Source organism: Zootoca vivipara, chromosome 12 (assembly GCF_965207765.1).
Source record: "Zootoca vivipara chromosome 12, rZooViv2.hap1.1, whole genome shotgun sequence".
In the NCBI taxonomy this organism is placed as follows: Eukaryota; Metazoa; Chordata; class Lepidosauria; order Squamata; family Lacertidae; genus Zootoca; species Zootoca vivipara.
In genome coordinates this window covers 33,423,467-33,444,365 of record NC_142595.1, presented here as the reverse complement: position 1 = coordinate 33,444,365, position 20,899 = coordinate 33,423,467, and the positions used below count along the sequence as shown (strand labels likewise).

The 20,899-nt window shown below is 45.8% G+C and overlaps 1 protein-coding gene across 22 annotated transcripts in view; it reads right to left on the bottom strand.

Annotated features, from left to right (window-relative positions):
- Nucleotides 1-20,899, bottom strand: part of GREP1 (glycine rich extracellular protein 1) — a 27,647-nt gene extending 6,748 nt beyond the window's left edge. The window contains exons 1-13 of one of the 22 annotated variants that reach the window (XM_088656336.1): nucleotides 20,629-20,899; nucleotides 13,731-13,787; nucleotides 13,390-13,434; nucleotides 12,285-12,329; nucleotides 12,007-12,066; nucleotides 11,556-11,585; nucleotides 9,425-9,469; nucleotides 7,017-7,052; nucleotides 6,016-6,069; nucleotides 5,545-5,610; nucleotides 3,684-3,737; nucleotides 1,280-1,348; nucleotides 700-774 (exon numbers count right to left, since the gene is read on the bottom strand). In XM_088656336.1, the coding sequence (XP_088512462.1) occupies nucleotides 700-774; nucleotides 1,280-1,348; nucleotides 3,684-3,737; nucleotides 5,545-5,610; nucleotides 6,016-6,069; nucleotides 7,017-7,052; nucleotides 9,425-9,469; nucleotides 11,556-11,585; nucleotides 12,007-12,066; nucleotides 12,285-12,329; nucleotides 13,390-13,434; nucleotides 13,731-13,737 (586 nt within the window). In that variant the 5' untranslated portion in view covers nucleotides 13,738-13,787; nucleotides 20,629-20,899. Of the gene's footprint in view, nucleotides 1-699; nucleotides 775-1,279; nucleotides 1,349-3,683; nucleotides 3,738-5,544; nucleotides 5,611-6,015; nucleotides 6,070-7,016; nucleotides 7,053-9,424; nucleotides 9,470-11,555; nucleotides 11,586-12,006; nucleotides 12,067-12,284; nucleotides 12,330-13,389; nucleotides 13,435-13,730; nucleotides 13,788-18,065; nucleotides 18,289-20,402; nucleotides 20,477-20,628 lie in introns of those variants that run through there. The other 21 variants (XM_088656337.1, XM_088656329.1, XM_088656328.1 and 18 more) reach the window with 21 other exon arrangements.

The following is a 20,899-nucleotide window of genomic DNA, read 5'->3' as shown; positions in this document are numbered from 1 at the left end:
AGCCAACCAAGCAGGTGGGGGGGGGGGTCCCGAGCAGGCGGCAGGGGTCCATGGGCCAGTTAAACTACCCCCATGGGTCGCTTGTGGCCCATGGGCCTTAGGTTGCTGACTCCTGACATAGATGTTACGCAAATGAAGCAGGTTTACATGTGTGTTCTGCTTTGCATAAATGGTTCTGCCCTGAGTCTACACAAAGAAGAGTATATTTCACAGCTACCTACTCTTCACTTTGGGGACCCAGGGCAGAACCATTTATGCAAAACAGGACACACATGCAGACCTGCTTCATCTGCAGAGCATATATATTAGTACCACAGCTGCTGTGCCTACGAGCCTGTATTCACTGATTGAGGGGGTCTCCAATCTTGGGCCCAGGGCCTCAAAACCCTAAAGAAATCTAAAAATTCATTGTGGAAACCAAAAAAATACCCATTTTGCAGTTCTGACCCCCTGGAAAAAAGGCAGCCCCCTACAAAGGGCCTTAAAATTCATGGTTTTATTAATAATAATTTGGGAGAGCCTTCTGAGACTACCAGTAAGGGTGCATGAGAGCCCCAAAAGCACTACATTTGGGACCCCAGATTGTGTGTGTTTTAGTTGTACCTGAAATAATCAGCACTTGACTCAAAATTGTGCTTTTCCTGCAGTCATACAGAGTACCAGTCTGAGGCACACCTACCCCCTGCTGTCTTAACTTACCATATCTTCCAGCACCATAGTCTCCTCCCAGGCCAGCAGCCTCTGGCTGCCCACTGTATGGGAGTTGCCCTGTCCCTGTAATACAGATAATAGGAGCCCAAGGAAGAGCAACAGAAGGTTACAGAGAGGATCCCTTGATTGCCCCTTTGGCACCCCTCTTTCCCACAACTTAGAACAATTCTAGAGAATTTCTCCCATGTTGACACAGGAGGACACACCTGCACTAAGTCATTCCGTTTCCCCTTCAGGAAACTAGCTTTTTAAGGAAATGTCAACACCTTTGCAGAACAAAAATTCCCTGCATTCTCTGGGTGAAGCCGTGACAGTTGAACTGGTAATACAATAAGCATTCAACACAGTCACACCCAGGCCATTTTCATCCTCCCTATGTTTCCTAAGTCATTTATGCAGCAGTTAAGGCATGTTTCACCCCCTTGGGGCCAGCTGATGCTAAAATGCTTTGCAAGTCTACTCTGCTCCCCTTCAAGCTGCACAAAACTTTGCCAGGCTGTTTGTCAGTTGCCTTATGAAAGGAAGGAAGGAAGTCTGTTTTCCCTTAGGGAGCACAAAAAAGTCTTACCTCCGTATTTAGCAGCAGCAGGATCTCCAGCAGGACCTCCTAATTGACTGCCATAGGGAGTCCGGGCACCTGCAAACACATCCCAAGGGTCAGTATAGAGCCTCTCCCTCCCTGCCTGCCTGCAATCCTATAATGGCTCATTTCTGAAGAAGTGTACTAGGAGGTCAACCCTTCCGCATCCTCTGATTCTTCTCCCTAGCTGCCATGGGCTTACCCAGGATCAAAATTAGGGGGGGCACACCAGCCACGCCCCCCACCCCCAGCCACCCGATTGGCTGGCAATGACATGGCCGGGATCCCCCAGGAGGCGTGGTCAACATCCACGCCCCCCAGAGGGGAGGGGGCCAGGCACACGGAGCCACCCGCACTTGCGCTTCTGCCTCGCCCGCTCCTTTACCGGCAGCGGTGACTAAAACGAGGCAGCAGCAGCGAAGCTGCCTCCATTGAAGGAAACCTGGACCTGGGCTAACTTTAGCCCACACTCCTTCAAGTCACAGCGAGCACAGCACAGAAAGTGCTGCCCCACAATGCTCCGCGGCACCTCATTTGCATACCGCGGAGCATTGTGGGGCAGCACTTTCTGTGCTGTGCTCGCTGTGACTTGAAGGAGTGTGGGCTGAAGTTAGCCCAGGTCCAGTTTTCCCTCAACGGAGGCAGCTTTGCTGCCGCTGCTGCCGTTTCGCTTCAGCCGAGCAGGTCCCTGCCTGTCGTGCTGTGCTCTCCCTTTTTTGCTTCTAGGGGGCAGCTGCCCCCCCCTGCCCCGTGCTGGGTACGCCCATGCTAACTGCAGTTACTAGATGAAATGGAGGAGACATGTGGTGAGTGATAAGAGCTGATCAAATGCAGTCAAGGCAGAAGGAGAGCTTAGCCTTTTTACTCCCATGTCATTTTTCAATTGCCCCTTCCACTGAAGCTCTTGTCTGGTTTGCAGGGCAGGGAAACCTACGCAGGGAGAGGAGAGGACCAACACACAAATCCAACTGTTGAACTCTTGTTGCACTCCAGTTCTACACAGACAGGGGGATCTGCTCATGGGCATAAGAAGGTGCTCAACACTGGTGTCAGGCTATTTGTCAATCTGAAGGTAAAGGGGCCCCTGACCATCAGGTCCAGTCGTGTCCGACTCTGGGGTTGCGGCGCTCATCTCGCTCTATAGGCCGAGGGAGCCGGCGTTCGTCCGCAGACAGCTTCCGGGTCATGTGGCCAGCATGACAAAGCTGCTTCTGGCGAACCAGAGCAACGCACGGAAACGCCGTTTACCTTCCCGCCGGAGCGGTCCCTATTTATCTACTTGCACTTTGGTGTGCTTTCGAACTGCTAGGTGGGCAGGAGCTGGGACCAAGCAACGGGAGCTCACCCCGTTGCAGGGATTCGAACCGCCGACCTTCTGATCAGCAAGCCCCAGACTCTGTGGTTTAACCCACAGCGCCACCTGGGTCCCTTCTATTTGTCAATCTAGCCCAGTACAATATACTCTTGACTGGCAGGAGCTTTCTTTTGTCTTGTCTTGTGCAATCATTCTCATCCCCTACTACCATTTCTTTTGTTGAGGTAGTCCATGGATCAATTTTGGGAGCAAGATGTGACCTATCCCTCTTTAAAAGGATCTTCTCATTGGCATGTGTGCTGTTTCCCACACGGGGCTCGTCCACACTTTTGCTTGTCCCATGCTTTCTCGGCATGGGTTGGAACAGTTTTGCCTTTGCCTGCCACTCCTCCCACCCCAAAAACCCGCTCTTTTAACACTAAATTAGATTAAACGGCAATCCACAGAAAACCTGATTGGCCTTTGTTCTAATACAGCACTAAGCCACGTGTTTTCTCAGGGGAATGCAGCAGGGCAAACAGAAGTGTGCATGAGCCCTGACTTAGCCTCAAAACGTTTGTCTGAACTTCCTGTGACTTGTGCCAAGTGGCATGGACTGTGCCCCAAACACATCTAGCTTGGCCCTTAGTGGAAAGCAAAGGCCCTTTACACGGGCTCAGGTATGCTCCCTTCTTAGCACATATTCTGCAGCTGAATCTCAGGACACTGAAAAGAAGTTCTGGAGCTGAGTCAAGGCGAGCCAATGGGTAAGTCCTGTAGCCTGTCTCTTTCTTATCCACTAACCTCCCCCCGCCCCGCCTCTACTGATGAAACGTCATATCTTCCCCTCCACTTACCCACTTAGCCCTAAATTTATTCCCCTATCGCTGCCAGTATGGCATAGTGGCCAGTGTGGCACTTTGACTTGGGAGACCTGAGTTCAAATGCTGACTTAGCCATGATACTCACAGGGCAGCCTTGAGCAAGCCACTCACTCTGCAGTCTAAAATGTGTCATAGGGTTGTTGTGCTAAAATGCCACTCCAAGCTCCTTGGAGGGAGGGGGCAGGGGAATAAAATGAAAGGAATAAATACTAACCATTCCCATTCCCATATCCAACACCAGGATATCCATTTCCTCCAGCTCCATAGCCTGAGAAAGAAAAAAATTGAAAATGATGGGAGTGGGGGAGATCTTTTTGAGAGGTATAGAAGCTATATATTCAGATCAAAAAGCGAAATTGATAGTAAACAATACTTTGGCTGATTATTTTGATATAACAAAAGGTACTAAATAGGGGTGCCCGTTGTCACCACTGGTATTTATCACGGTCCTGGAGGTATTAAATAAGAATTTGAGAAAATTGCCAGAAGTCAGAGGTATAAAGATTGGAGTAAAAGAGTATAAATTAAAAGCCTTTGCAGATGATGTGGTCTTAACATTAGAAGACCCACAATCTAGTGTACAAGAAGCACTGGTGAAAATTGAGGAATTTGGGCAAGTAGCAGGATTTAAACTCAATAGAAGTTAAACCAAAATGTTAGTGAAGAATATGGTTAAGGAACAGCTAGATGAATTGCAACATAGATCAGAAATTATGGTGGTAAAAAAAGTGAAATATCTTGGAATTTGGTTAACATAAAAAAATATCAATTTGTTTAATGATAATTATGAATCCAGATGGAAAGAAATTAAGAAGGATTTAGAAACATGGAATATATTAAAGTTGTCATTTTCTGGAAGAATATCAGTGGTAAAAATGAATGGACTACGCAAGATGTTATTCCTATTTCAAACAATTCCAGTGATCAAAGGGACAGGACAATTTAAAGAGTGGCCAAAAGTATTATCGAGATTCATCTGGCGGGGGGGGGGGGGGGAACCTAGGATAAAATTTAAATTGCTAATAGATAAAAAAGAAAGAGGTGGATTCGCCATGCCAGATTTGAAACTCTATTATGAGTCTCTGGATCAGCACATTCTGCCTAAAAGGGGTGGGACGTGTGCAGGGCGGCCAAATAATGTCTGTACTTTGCTTTAGGACAGCTGAGCTATGGGATTTCTTGTCCCAAGGAAAATGCTGCTGCAAAGAATTCAGCAATTCCCAAGGATGGATTAGCTACCAGCAGAAAACCATGTTAGTACTTGCCAGCTGATGGTGCCAAACTCTGCCTCCATTTGCCATCATTTTGTGACTGGCTCTGCCCCCTGCACCACCATTTTGTGACTGATGGACCCAGAGGGGCAAAAAGTGAGAGCCCCCTGGCTTATTCTACTCCCTGTAGAATGGATGGATGGGTAGCAATATGTCTATTTAAATAGACTTTTCAATATGTTGGCCAACTGCTCCACCTTCTGGGCATATATTTTCATTGCCATTTTGTGCAAGTACGCACTGGCTGAAAAGTATTATTTCTGCATTATTTTGCTCAACTGCTAGTGCCTTTGAGTTGGTACCATGATTATGCTTGCCTTATTTCAAAAATTCCCACCTGGACATTGTTTTTGACTGCAGTATTCCAGCTATGACTGGGAAATTCCTGATGTATAGCTGATGGATAACGAAGGTGGACAAGACTTTGCATGCAACAGATCTGCCACAAAGATTTGGGTGAGCTTTCTGAGAATCATGTATTAGTTTTAGCAGGTCACTGTCCCAAACATGGGATAGCAGCATAGACACACACACAAAAAATAAAAGGGCAAGTTCTGCAAAGTAATGTCAGGATAAGGAGCTGCCATTGATCCTCCTAACCCAGTAATTTCTAGTCTGACTGGCCTGCTGCCTGAAGTCTCTTGACCAGAACTTTCACATGCCAGGCTCCTTGTTTCTGGGGCAGGGGATGAACATGCTTGTGTCACAGCAGTCTATGGCCAAAAGCAACACTGCCACTAGTTACATTTGACTCCCCTTGTACCAATTTACTGCAGAGTATCAGAGCGTCTCTCTCTCTCTCACCATTCCCATATCCATTATGGATTCCATTGCTTGGGTAGCCGCCGGCTCCATTTCCACCAATATAGGCTGTTGTACAAAGCATGGAGAAAAGAAAAGTCAGTTGTGGATGGAAGTGATCACTCCTTTTTCTCTCTCCCCTGCCCTTCCTCCCTGGTCTGCACAAGGCAAAATCAGTTTATGATGACAAGTTTCATGGGGGGGGGGTTTTCAAAATAAGAAAGAGCTTCTATCTCAGCATGGGCAGAGTGCTTTCTCCCTACAAATGAGGTGTCACAGCCCTAGAAACGGAATACAGAGGCTCTAGCTCAGATGACATATTTACTAAACAGGGTTGGGCCCCACTACCCCTCTCTGGTGAAATTAATCCTTAGGAAAATTAACAGCAAACCCCACTCTTCCTTCTCTCTCTCTCTCTCTCTCTCTCTCTTTTCTTCCTTCCTTTTGGGGCCCCATCCAACTTTTCCAGCTCACCTTGCTGTGCTCCTGTTGGGTAGCCACCAGCACTGGGCCCTGCCCCATAACCTGCTAAGAGAAAGAAAGAAATTCTCTTTTCACAAATCAGCAGAGATATCTAGGGTTCACCCAGTTGTGGCTGGTGCCTGTTGTGTATGGTAGCACAGAAGGCAGGGAGCCCAGCAGTAGGTGGCGCCAGAGCCAATGACAGGCTACTTCTAATTCTAGCTTTACCTCCCTCGCCCTCCCTGCTGAGTTCTATAAGGCAACACTGAGAGTGAGGAGGAAGCTGACAGGCGGCGTCACCCCTTGGGTGTAAATAGGAAGGCAGGCAGGTGAAGGCTGGCTGACAACAGGATGGGGTTAGTGGGGCAGTGCCCCATTTCCCCTAGTGGACAAGCCACCACTGGGTTTATCTGAAGCTTGTGACTAGTGGCACTCTTCTTGCCTAGTCAGTTCAGAACTGAGATTGGCAAACCAAGCTATTCCCTAAAACATCAGTACATAGGTTATTTCCCCCGCTAGCCTAACTTTGAAATCCTGACCACATTGAACTACTGATTACACCATTAGAAGCTCAATCGGCCTTCCGAATGCCTCCCCCAACTGACACTCTACAGAATACTTTACCTTGCCCTGCTACTCCCTTCCCTTTATCTAGTGGCAGTGATGGCAGTAGGAAGGGCTTTTGGGGACTGCTGAGCATGTTTGCAACAGCATCTGAGGAACAAGGAGCCCTGCTGTTTCCAGGGTCCCTGCCATCCATACTAAGGACTCAGGCGACCTGGAAAACCCAATTTCTCAGGACCTGTAACAACCAGGATCTTGGTGCCCCCAAAATCAAGTTGCCAGGGAAGGAGTGTAGCTTGATTTAAATTGCAGCCTGGAGAAGAACTTCTGGATTATTGGAATTATGAATTATGAACACATACAGAATTGCAGCAGACACACAGCCCTAATGTTGGGGAATGGGGGGCGGTATTTCCTGGTGGAACATTTGATGGTGAAAGTACTGCTACCTGATTTGGAAGGCTTGCCTCTGGCTCCAAGGCCTGCTGAGTGAGGAGAAAGAGACTGGGTCAGACCAGAACACTAGGTACAAAGAATAAGAGCAGGTTTGTGTACTTCATGCTTTTAAAAAATCTACATAAATTTATGTGATCTGTATAAATGTTGCAAATTAAGTGCACTTACTTTGTCTAACTCTCTGCTTCTGGCAGTCATCGAAAGGGGTAAAGAGCTATGCAGAGTGCTCAGTCACGACCTGCTTTGTGGCCATTGAAAATTCTGCTGAGCCCCTCTCTAGCTTCTGAAGGTTTCACAGGACCCTGCTACAGCCAACATGCACTAGAACAGGGGTCGGCAAGCTTTACCTCGCCTGGGCCGGTTCACTCTTGCGGAGATCGCTCTGTGGGCTGGATCGCGTCTGCGCAGATGCGGTTTCCAGTGTCTGCATCTGCACAGATGCAATTTTCGGCGCTGCGGAAGCAAGGGAACTCGCCGAGTGGGCGGTGGATTTGGGAGCAGCTTGTGGGCCGTTTAAATGACCCTGTGGGCCACAGGTTGCCGACCCCTACACTAGAAGCTTGCGTTTTTGTTTCAAGGAAAGCACATATTGCTCAAGATGATGAATTTCCCTTCTGGCATTCATCTGCATTGGCACTGGAGACAAGTGAGCTCTGCTACCACACTCAGATGCGTAACTTCTAGAGACCTTTTTTAAAAAAAGTTTTTAAAAAACTTTCATCACAGAGCAACAATAAACACTAATCTGAGTACCATGGTTCTTGCCCTAAACTGCATACCTCATAATAGGGTAAGATACACATCTTCACACTTATGTCAGATCACGTCTCTCTGGAAAAACCCCAAGAATCTTGACCCCCACCAACCCCCTATTCACATATGCAAAAAAAAGGAAACCAGATCTCTGCAAATTTATTCTCTTTCACTAAACCCCATGCTTATTGAAACTGGTGAATTAATCTTTTGGATAGTATCAGCAGCTCTATGTTTGAAAACCAACCCTGTGGGGTACAACCCCCCTTCCATACTTTCAAGTGTTTTGTCACTTCCAAGCCTGCCGCTGCCAGAAGATGCATATCCAGACCCTTCTGCTCAATCCAAGCACCCTCATGTAGTGATCAGGGTGCCAGGTGTGTGTTTGGAGTCAAGAACTGTCTGGATTATATCCGAGATTACCATAACAGCTTCTCCCCAGGTAACTTCTGGAGGAAAGGGCTGAACCCTGGAAAACGATGTATCCAAGCATCTTGCACCATCAACATTTTAACAATGCACCCTTGTAAGGCAAAATGCAACAACTAGACAGTGGTTTTCATAGAATCATAGAGTTGGAAGAGACCACAAGGGCCAGCCAGTCCAACCCCCTGCCAAGCAGGAAACACCATCAAAGCATTCTTGACATATGGCTGTCAAGCCTCTGCTTAAAGACCTCCAAAGAAGGAGACTCCACCACACTCCTTGGTAGCAAATTCCACTGCCGAACAGCTCTTACTGTCAGGAAGTTCTTCCTAATGTTTAGGTGGAATCTTCTTTCTTGTAGTTTGAATCCATTGCTCCATGTCCGCTTCTCTGGATCAGCAGAAAACAACCTTTCTCCCTCCTCTATATGACATCCTTTTATATATTTGAACATGGCTGTCATATCACCCCTTAAGCTTCTCTTCTCCAGGCTAAACATACCCAGCTCCCTAAGCCGTTCCTCATAAGGCCTTTGACCATTTTGGTTGCCCTCCTCTGGACACATTCCAGCTTGTCAGTATCCTTCTTGAACTGTGGTGCCCAGAACTGGACACAGTACTCCAGGTGAGGTCTGACCAGAGCAGAATACAGTGGTACTATTACTTCCCTTCATCTAGATGCTATACTCCTATTGATGCAGCCCAGAATTGCAGACATGGAACACAGAATAGAAATGATCCCTAGCAAAACAGATAATTGGAGCGTATGCAGCTTTACGGCTGCCGTTAGGCCAAATTGCACCAAACACTGGAGGATCAAAACATTAACACACGTGGACACAACAAAAGGCAAGAAAACAATCTCATGATTAGTTTTAGAAAGCACCCTCAGAAGAAACCACAGAAAAAATACACCAGCATCCAACGTCCAGTACCTCAGCTCCAGGGTCTGAAAATAAAGGAGGGTGGCCAACAGTTTTCAAAAGGGTAAAATAAGCAGAAGGGTTGAAGGGTTGGTGTTTTTGCCAAGAAGTGCAGCTGGGTCACTTAGCGGTCTTCCAAGTTTGTAAAAAGTCTTGGCACACCCTTTTTAAAATGGAGGGTTAATTCGAGCGAGACGTGTTTAGCCAATGGAATGTTAAGAGAGTAAAGGAACAAGCACGTAAGTGAGGTACCTGTTGAACAGGTAACAAGAGACAGAAAGAAGAAGATATCTGACTTACTTCCCAAGGGGAGGCCAACACGAGGGTAACCAAGTCCTCTATAACCTGGAAGGCAAAGATGCATCATGAACAACGATGGAATAGAAACATCACGTCTATTTCCCCTCTTTTAAGTGGAATTTACATTTGCTTATTCAAATTTCAATTTTAAATCTGAGTGGCACAAAAAACAACAACACAAGGTCACTTGCAGAGGACCTGTTTATGGAGCCTTCATTCTGATTTGTTTGTGGGGAGGTTGGAAGACTTTGTGTCAAGCAATTGCTATATCCCACACTTTTCACTGCACTTTCCTTAGTGCAAAAAGTCCTATCTTTGGGGGGGCGGGGAGTTTGTTGTGCAAGAGCGCAAATTCAGCTTTGATGGTGCAATTTGAATTTTGCCAGTAAGTGATTGAATCTCTGACCCGAAAACAGTGATAAGTCTATAAATATCACTGTTTAATAGAAATAAATATCAATATTAAGGCAGTTGGGCAAAGGAATCACACACCCCAGCTCAACAGATCTCGGCTTACCTTAAACCACTAAACCTGACAACACATACAAGGTGGAACTCGGAAAATAAGAATATCGTCGAAAAGTGCATTTATTTCAGTAACGCAACTAAAAAGGTGAAACCAATATATGGGATAGATGCATGACATGCAAAGGCCTTTATTTGTTGTAATTGTAATTATTTGTCATTAGACGGGTCAATTATAAATGGAATGTAATTAAGGAAATGTAATAGCGATGTTTATTTTTGTATTATTGTAACTATTTGTTTTATTACTGTGGAATTTCCAAAAGTAAGCATTTGTAAAAAATAAAATAAAAATAAAAAATAGTAAGTTGCATTACTGAAATAAAGGCACTTTTCGACGATATTCTAAATTTTCCAAGTTTCACCTGTTTAATTGTTAAGCAAAGTGGGGGGGGGGTTGAGTTGTGGTTTTTTATAAAAAAAATCTTAGATGCCAAAACAACTTGACCAGCTTTGGATACAATGCACTTTGACTTGCCAGGGTGGGCACAGCAATCTTCTCCTTCTGGCAGTAACATGTCCTTGGCTCTGGGAGCACCGAGACTCCCCAGAAGGAGAGGAAAGGCATCAGTCTGAAGATACCAAAGGTGTATTGTCAATGCTGCTTCTGTCCTTCTGCCCCTGTACATTGGGATTGAAATGGGGGCCACCGGAGCTGGTGCTTGAGCCAGGTTCACGTTCACGAATAGCATCCGTGGGTGCCCCAGCCACTCTGGGCGGCTCCCAACAAAATATTAAAATACAGAAATCCATGAAACATTAAAAGCTTCCCTAAACAGGGCTGCCTTGAGATGCCTTCTAAAGGTCTGGTAATAGTTGTTCTCTTTGACCTCTGGTGGGAGGGCGTTCCACAGGGTGGGTGCCACTACCGAGAAGGCCCTCTGCCTGGCTCCCTGTAACTTGGCTTCTCGTAGCGAGGGAACCACCAGAAGGCCCTCGGCGCTGGACCTCAGTGTCTGGGCAGAACGATGGGGGTGGATACGCTCCTTCAGGTATACTGGACCGAAGCCAGTACAGTATGTCCTTCCCTCTTTTCAGAAGACATGTTAGCAGAATGAGACCGGGGGAGCAGGGCACTAAACTGTAATTAACAGAGCGAGAGAGACACACAATCCTAAACCTGCAAGAGGTTTGTTTAGACAGGCCATTACAACATGAATTTTTAATTTAACCAGTATTTATTGATATTTATTGTTTTATTGTTATTTTTAATGATCTTTTTATGGCCCTCTTGTTGATTTTATCCCTATACTGTATGTTGCACTCTGCCTGAAAATGTGGGTTATATACCCATAAATAAATAAATAAATACATGTAATGATTGATAAAACAAAACACCAACCTCCCTTTCCAATTTCTCTGCACTGGACATAATTTTACAAATCTCTGCCATGTACCCGTTCCTTTACACATGCTTTTATTTTTTATTGTTTGCAAACTTTGTACGGAAGAGCCCCTTGATCACGTGGTTGTTCTTTTCTACACTTGTCCATCACCCAGCTCTGCCATTCAACTCCAGTTCATCCTGTTCCCCCCTCTCATGTGCATGGGAGGTAGGAAGAAATGGAGACATGTTCAGTGAAGTGGGAAAGAGAAGCCCTCATACCTGCTCCATATCCATTTGGGACTCTGTATCCTGTAGAAAGACAGAAAGCATCAACCGATGGGCAGGCAATATCAATGACTGCAGAAGCACTCTAGCTAGCTCAGTGGTAGAGCATCTACTTTGCAGGTTCCAGATTCAATATCCAGCATCTCCAGGTAGGGATAGCAGCAGATACTCTGTCTGAAATCCTGGAGGGCCACTGCCGGTCAGTGTACACAAAACTGAGCTAGGTCTGACGAATGGAAGGCAGCTTCCTGTGTTCCGGAAACAACTGAGAAAGGTCACTTAGTTCCTGCTAATGCTCTTGGTGGTTGCAGCAATAACCCTTATCTCTGGGCAAAGACCAAGACCAACCATGTTTCTACATTTCATATGGTCCATGGCTTAGCGTTGGCCCCACTGACGGATGCAAGACATCCTCCCCCTGGATGTCATCCCATGCGCTGCTCACCTGGCTTTCCTGGTTTGTTCCCAAAGCCTGGTCCAGCAGCCCCAAATCCATTCTGAGCACCTGCAAAAGCAGAAACGTCTCTCTCTCAACCTCTTTCTGCCACCATGCGTGGGCCAAGCCCTAATGATCTCTTTAGGAGGGGACATTTTTGTTCCAGTCAGCTTTTGGCATATGAATTGACAGCTTGAAATTATTATTATTATTATTATTATTATTATTATTATTATTATTATTTTCTACTCCTCTGTATTTAAGTCCACCATCACAGCTAAACTTACCCAGCCCTGCTGGCAATCCTTGGGCCCCATAGCCTGGATACTTCCCTGTGGGAATAAAAAACAGAGGAGGTTATAGCTAGGGGAAATGAAATTAGAGTGATCATAACAGATCAGGGCTTACTGCAAACCACAACATGGTATTTTCCTTGGCAGTTCCCATATGTTATCTACAATGTAGACCAGGGGCTCACAAACTAAGACCCGGGGGCCGGATGTGGCCCAATCACCTTCTAAATCTGGCCCGTGGACGGTCTGGGAATCAGCATGTTTTTACATGAGTAGAATGTGTCCTTTTATTTAAAATGCATCTCTGGGTTATTTGTGGGACCTGCCTGGTGTTTTTACATGAGTAGAATGTGTCCTTTTATTTTAAATGCATCTCTGGGTTATTTGTGGGGCATAGGAATTCGTTCATATTTTTTCCCAAAAATATAGTCCGCGCCCCCCCCCCAAGGTCTGAGGGACTGTGGACCGGCCCCCTGCTGAAAAAGTTTGCTGACCCCTGATGTAGACCAATGAGGCCTGGGTTCAAATCCCTGCTGAGCCATGAAACTCGTTGTGGGTGTCTTTCTCTCATCTTAAAGCTACCTCAAAGGCCTGTTGTGAAGATAATTTGTCAATGAGAGAGCACCTTGAAGGAAGTGTGGTGTGTGTGAATTAATTAACCCAAGTCCCCTGCAGTGTACATTTTCTTCTCAATTTTGCCTCAGTTTTAAAGAATTGGGCAATGTTGTGAAGGTGGACAACTGGAAAAGAACAACAAACTATTGCATATTGTAACAAAGAGGATTTGTTCCTGAGGAGCTGAAATGCTTAAAATGCAGGTAAGCCCCTTGTGGGAAATGTACGAGCTTTCTAGAGTTACTGTGAATGACATAGTTATTTGTAATAACACTAAAAAGCTAGTATAATAACTATCAGAGGGAGGCTCATCAGATTTTAAATGGATGCACTGCTCTGTTATACCACCCGGCCGATGTACCGGTAAAAGCAACAGTTTGTTGTCTTAAGTACTGCATGATAATCCTGTAGCAAATGCCAAATTCTGTCTATATTTTCACCCTCCATCCCATACCCCGACCTCAATATTTGCCGCACAACTTACCAGCCTTGGCTCCCGCTGGTCCCAGTCCCAGTCCAACTCCTCCTCCTAAGGGATGAAATACAGACCACAAAGTGTGAACTGCCCTCTTGTACTGGCCATGGGTGGTTCAGCAGAGCCAACAGGGCAGGGTGAGTGAAATGAGGGAAGCCCCATGAAACAGAAAGCAAAGAGCAGGAGATCTTTCAGAGGCACCAGTCAAACTTTGCGTATGCACAGGAACTAGTTCAGGGTCAATATATGCACATTTAAAGCCACTCATTGATTAATGGGAATAATCCCGTTGGTTTTAGCAGCTGCACACTATATACTTATGAGGGGTGGGTGTGATGCAGGATACTTACCCCTCATCAGGGATGGGAAGTAAGGTCCTGCCCGGCCATTTGATTGTGGTTTAAATGCTGGAAAAGATCCATGAGAAAAAGGGAATGAGACTGGATATCACATACATCCTTTACTTCGTTTTTATTTTGGAGCCTTATCATTTCCAATATTGTTGTTACACACCAGGGATCCCCAAACTAAGGGCCGGATGCGGCCCAATCGCCTTCTAAATCCGGCCCGTGGACAGTCCGTGAATCAGCATGTTTTTACATGAGTAGAATGTGTCCTTTTATTTAAAATGCATCTCTGGGTTATTTGTGGGGCATAGGAATTCATTCATATATTTTTTCAAAATATTGTCCGGCCCCCCACAAGGACTGAGGGACAGTGGACTGGGCCCCTGCTGAAAAAGTTTGCTGACCCCTGTTACACACCAAGCCTCTAGCATAAAGTTAATTATAACTCAATAGACCGGTTTTTGAAAGGGACCGCCTTAGTAGAAGAACATAGCAAGAGCCCTGCTGGATCTAGGCCAGCTCTACCATTAAGCAGAGGGAGGCGACTGCCTTAGGCAGCTGATTTGGGGTATCATGAAAAAGCAGCAGATTGTCAATGAGTTATGCACCTTGACCTGATCATGTTCGTGTGTGTGTGTGTGTGTGTGTGTGAGTGTGTGTGCGCGCGCTGATTGGTGCTCTGTCTCAGGCAGCAAAATGTATTGGATCAGACTTCGCTCAATTACTACTCAGTGTTCTGTTCCCACAGAAGCCAACCAGATGTCTAAGTGAAGCCCACAAGCAGCAGCATCCAACTGTTTGTGGTCCTCAACAACCAGTCTTTAGAGGCATCCTGCTTCCAACACAGGAAGGCATACATAGTCATCCTCATGACTAATTAGCACTGACAGCTTTTATTTCCCATGCTTTTTTCTCCTAATCCCGCTTGAAAGCCCTCCAAGTCCACGACCATCAGGATGTCTTTCTTGGGTCCTTAGTTCACACTTTGTTCCTTGGGCTCTTAGTGGACAGCATGTTTTGGAGAACATCTAGAAGGGGTGGCTACGATAGACACTTTCCGTCCAACAACCAAGGCTTTTGTAGTGCCTTAGCAAACATAGATGGTGAGTGAGTTTTCATGGATTACTGGAGCCCACTTCACCAGATGTATGAAAGGTTTGTCTTCAGTTGGCCGGCAGACGAAGAGGAGCTCTGGTCCACAAAAGTTTATGCCACTATAAATCTGTTAAGTCTTCAGGGTGCCACAAGACTCTTGGTTGTTCCTGTTGCTGAGAGATTGGTTCTCCTCTCAACATCTGGCGGAAAGCATCCATCATTCTGCCCTGTCAGGCCCAGCGAAGGTGGCTCTGGGCCCTTCCACAAAGCTCCTTTCAAAGCCTGAGCCCCAGGTGCCAAAGGATTATTTCACCACCCTGGCCATCTGGCCCACCTGGGTCCCACCCTGTCTCCTGGCTCAGGGAGCTGGCCTGCCTGTCTTCGGGACTTTGCAAGGGGGTGTCAGTCTCCTCTCCCCTGAGAAGGGCACTAAGGAGGCCTTTGTGTGTGCAGGGCTGCCCGGGGCATGGAAGGAATGTGGCATCCTTGTGCCAGGTAGAGATGTGACCTGGAAGGAACAGTATGCAAACTCCCAATCGCTGCCCTGAGCCTGGACTTTCTGGACAGCTCGGGGGCCAAAGAGGGATGTTGGGGTTATGAAAGGAAAGTTGGTTTGTGGGGCTCCTCTCCAATTTCCACGGGGCTTGCAGCCTCCTGACGCCTTTGCAATGCACAAATTCTGCTGTCATTTTGTGGCACCCTATGCAATGATCACCCAATTGCCATTAGCTTTGACTTATTCTGGAATTAACTACCATGGTTATGACTCATGGGTATTATATTAACTACTTGTTTACAAAGCAGGTAAAATCTACTAAGCACTGTCCCAAGACAAACAAGCAAGGCAGCCCCTGCCTGAAGAATCACAATCAGGCCACAGTTCAGGGGAAGCACGTGTTGCCTTGCATGCAGAAGGTCTCAGCTTCACTCCCCAATATTTCCAGGTAGGGCCCTTTCTGAAACCCTGGAAAGCTTCTGCCAGTCAGAGTCGACAATACTGAGCTAGACAGAGCAACAATCCAATTTGGTTTAAGACAACTTCCTAATGTACTGGCATAGTATCAAAGGGAAAAAAAGTCTATGATTCTATTGGAAAGGAAGAGGAAACAAGAGACTTAAGGGAACAATGATTGAAGGTGCATTAAAGGTAAAGGTAAAGGGACCCCTGACCATTAGGTCCAGTCGTGACAGACTCTGGGGTTGCGCGCTCATCTCGCATTATTGGCCGAGGGAGCCGCCGTATAGCTTCCAGGTCATGTGGCCAGCATGACAAAGCCGCTTCTGGCAAACCAGAGCAGCACATGGAAACGCCATTTACCTTCCCGCTGTAGCGGTTCCTATTTATCTACTTGCATTTTTGACGTGCTTTCGAACTGCTAGGTTGGCAGGAGCTGGGACCGAGCAACGGGAGCTCACCCCGTCACAGGGATTCGAACCGCCGACCTTCTGATCAGCAAGCCCTAGGCTCAGTGGTTTAACCACAGCGCCACCTGGGTCCCTGAAGGTGCATTATGTTGCTTTAATTGATTTTTGGCATGGAGCACTATTAGTGGCAGCTATATCAAACTGGTGCCTTAATATATTACTGCATTTTGTTTGGTTTTGTTGCAATTACTGGTTTTTTTTAAAAACACACACACACACACACACTAATTTTAAGAACCTGCAGAAGTTGCAATTCGGCAGAAAGGTAGTACAGAAAACCAAGCTGCTTCCAGGGGGATGTTTATTGTGGAATCGGTGCTGCTCACAGCTGCATCACAATGCTATTGTAACTCATTCCTCCCACCCCCCCTAATTAAATACAGATCTACCCTTTCTGATAGAAAACAAGTTTAAAAAAAACAAGCAATACCCTTTTAAATGTCTTTGTGGGATGGGGTGGGTTGGGGTTTTTTTTGGTTTGTGTTTCCCCACCCTTGTTTTTCCTTGTATTTTTATGCTGTGAACCACCCTGAGCTCTACAGATGAAGGGTGATATACAGATTTAATTAAATAATAATAATAATAATAATAATAATAATAATAATAATAATATGTTGCCAACAACCTTGTTTCCAGTATTAAGTCCCTGCCTGGAAGCATCCTGGATGAATGAAATAAAATCAGTAGTAGTTACAGAGTCTGTAAGAGGCAGGATGGGGTTCTTCCTAGTGGGGTTTTAAAAATTGAGAGGGAGTTGCAGAAGATGAGCCAGTTCTCATTAAGTGACCTGAAGCAGATGACTTTTGGTCCTTAAGCTGAGAAGTACCTTTGTGCTTCTCTCCCCATAGTTGTGCCCTGTCCCTTGTGGATGCAAAAGAGGATATGCAAGAGACATAAAATTTATTTATTTTGCTCCAGTTGTGACCCACCCTCATTGAAGCTGCAATCCTACGGGTGCACACTTAACTGGAAACAGCAGGGCATATTTACATAGACCACTTATTTCAGAGTTAGCATTCATGGGACTGCACTGTAAATCTTCAGCATAACAATCCTCTCCATTCTTTTGAACAGCACAGTCCTATACCTCAATTAAGACTCTGTTGCACTTGAAGAATATACTCCAAGCCCAGCATCTGCCCTGGAGGTGTTTTGGACTACAACTCCCATCAGCCTTCAGGGCACCTGGTCGGCAGAGGCTGCTCTAGCTCCTATCCCTGCATTTTGGGATGCTCAGTTGGGAGTGCAGGAATGATTAAATTTAACATCAAACTTCCAGTGGTCAAGGGAAAACCTGGCAACATATGAGTGATGATCTCCTTCAATGTAAATTACCCAGTTCCTGCATCCTCCTTACCCACCTCTCACTGCATTCTGGTGCCCAGATTTACATTTTATAGAATGCCAGCCCTTATAGCCCTCATTTAAAAGCACCTATAACATTTGCCCAACAAAGTGTCTCACCGACATCACATTGCTGGTGCAATGTGAAAGGCAGCATGGTGTAGTGGTTAGAGAGTTGGACTAAGACAGGGGTGGAGGCTGAATGGACCTTTCCAGACACACCCTCCCCCCTCAGGCCATGGCCTTTACTGACCCTGCTTCACATTCTCTATTTGCTTTCTTTCTCTTTCTCTTTTGATTTTTAAAATAAGCTTCTATCATGTCTTTCTTACCCATCTCTTGCAAACAGTCCCTACTGTGCATTATTTCCCTCCTAGGAAAATGGTGTTATCCCTCTAAGAGGAGCACGAAAACTGAATTTTCTGTTGTCTATTTCTGTTTCTTCCCTTTTCCATGTCCGTCTCCCAGACTTACCTCCTCCCTGCAGACTGACCCTGGCCAGGCACAACAGCAGAAGCGAGGTGCAAAGATTCATCTTGGCCACTGTAAAGAGTCTGCAGTACCTTCTCAGAGTCTCTGGGTGCCCACTGGACTTGGAGGGGGGGGCAGCCCCTTTTATTCCCTGCTTATGCTCCGCCCACCTCCCACCTTCTCTCCTCATTGGGTGTCTGGGCCACATTCCCTTCTACCCTGCCCAATGGGCTCCAAGTATGAAGCACAGGGACCCTCGCATACTTCTGCTCAAGCAGCCTTGTTCTCTATACATACATCCACATCCTTGAAAGACGCACTTGCTTCTAAGGCTGTCATCTCACTCCTCTCTGCATTTTCCAGAGGAGACCTTAGTACCACAACTCTATTATACTTAATGAAGCATTAAAAAAAACTTTTACAGGATACAAATTAATTAACTATCTTTTTTTAAAAAATTGGTTAAATGATTTGATCTGCTTTTAGGCTGAGCAAATTGAAGTCTCACATTGAATGTAGCTGATCTGTAAAAAGGACTTTATAATCTGAAAGTGGGGGCAATGTATGTACTTCTGTAACCCAAGGAAACCTTTAATAAAAACAATAATAAAAAAATACACCGGGATATCATCCGGTCATGGTGCTGCTTATGTTCCCATCTTCCCTCAACACACCTGCTTCACCTGTCCACAGATACATTCTTAATGCCTCCCTCCCCCCAAAAAAACCTTTTCTGTTTTATATTCCACATGCCACAACATGTAGATTTAACTCTGCTTCCATTTCTGAAATGAATAGGGAACATAGCTGCCAAGTTTTCCCTTTTCTCGCGAGGAAGCCTATTCAGCATAAGGAAAAATCCCTTAAAAAAAGGGATAACTTGGCAGCTATGATAGGGAAGGGGGAACTCTGCACCTTTCCTCAACTGCTTAAGCCACTCCTTGCTAATCTCAGATATTTGGGAGCAAGCCACTTAGTGGAGAAATGCAGCTAGACACTCTGCATGTTGCTCAGACGGCCTCACATCTATTTTCTAAGGGGCAGGGGGATCCTTGGCAAGGAAAACAGGATGAGGCCTAGTGCAAATAACTCACACTTGCATGTACCATACAGTGGTACCTCGGGTTACAAACACCTCGGGTTACAAACACTTCAGGTTACAGACTCCGCTAACCCAGAAATAGTACCTCAGCTTAAGAACTTTACCTCAGGATGAGAACAGAAATCGCACGGCGGCAGCGGGAGGCCCCATTAGCTAAAGTGGTACCTCAGGTTAAGAACGGTTTCAGGATAAGAACGGATTCCGGAACAAATTAAATTCGTAACCAGAGGTACCACTGTATAGGCAAAATACATATCTCCTTCACATACAGAGAGCAGAGCCCTGGCAGAGACCTACAATGTCATTTATGTGCAATGTCTCCCTCTTGACATGGCACTGATTGTCCTGTGGCACTGTGGGAAATGAAAGCCATTGAGATTACCCACAATACCTTGGGTGTCGCGTTGCATTGGCGACACCCTTAAAATGGCAGGAGGCTCACAGCCACTCACCACAGATCATAGCTAATTCTGCTTGGGAGCAGGCGCAGTCGCTGATGTGCAAAAGTCTCTCTCTCTCTCTCTCTCTCTCTCTCTCTCTCTCTCTCTCTCTCTCTCTCTCTCTCTCTCTCCATCACCCTGATGGCACGTTGTCCAAGACTGCCAAGATCCTGGATTCAAATCTGTCCAGGATCCAGGGCTGGGCCAAGACATGTTGTGGTCTGACACATGTATAGAATTCTATTTCATGTGCAGCAGGAAGGGATGGGAGAAGGGCCAGGATTCAATTCAGTTTGCATTTAAAGGTGAACTTACCTAATTTTACTTGTGACATGATTTTTTTTTAATTTGCAAAATTAAAACTTGCACTTCTCCCAGTTATGCAAGTCCCCAGCCAATAATGCATATATTAAGAGCGTGCATAAATTGCATATACTGTAGTAGTGAAAATATACTGAAATTCATTATATTAGGGGGAATACCTTTCAAAAATGAGCATATTAGGCAAAACTGTATACTGAAATACATATATTAGGAGAAAATTTGCACTAAAATGCTAGTGAATTTTCATGCAAACTTTTTTTTAAAATCAAAAACTATTGTAGAAATGTCAAGAAAAAATGAGAGAAACTGAAATTGACGGATTTAGAAGAAAGTGGCCAACCCAGTGTTTAAATATTACTTCAACAATGATCATGTTGAACCAAACCTGCAGGTGGCAGGCTAGCTTAGAGGGTGCTGAGCCACACAACACCCACATCTTGCCCCTTCCTGGAATCTGCCGCCTGAGGCACCCACCTTACTCGACCAAATGGCTGGGTCGGCCCCACCAGGATCCTCCCTTAAAGCTAACACCTCTTCGTGAAGATTCAATTCCCTTTGCCCCCAGTGCACCTCTGTGCTGAGAGAAGCTGCACCTGTTGAATGTCTGCTTGTCAGGCGGTTCTTAAAGGCTGCTCATTTAATGATAATAATAATAATAATAATAATAATAATAAATGGGCAGCGGGCAGGAGAACCCTACCTGCTCTTTCTACTTCAAAGCTGCTCTGTCGAGTCACTTGCAAAATCCGCTCTCCTTCTCCAAGATAAACACTGGGTTGGCTTCCATCCCTGCGCTTGTAACAAACCCGCCTGGATGTTTGGTAAACTTTTGCATCTAGCCAGCTGTGTAACGTCCCCCCACCAACTCTCCCTCCCCTCCAACCATGTTTAAACTGTCTGGACGCTGCAATGGCTGTTAATCATGGGGCTTCTTGCCAGCACTTGTTCGCGAAGGTGCCTCAAACTCATGT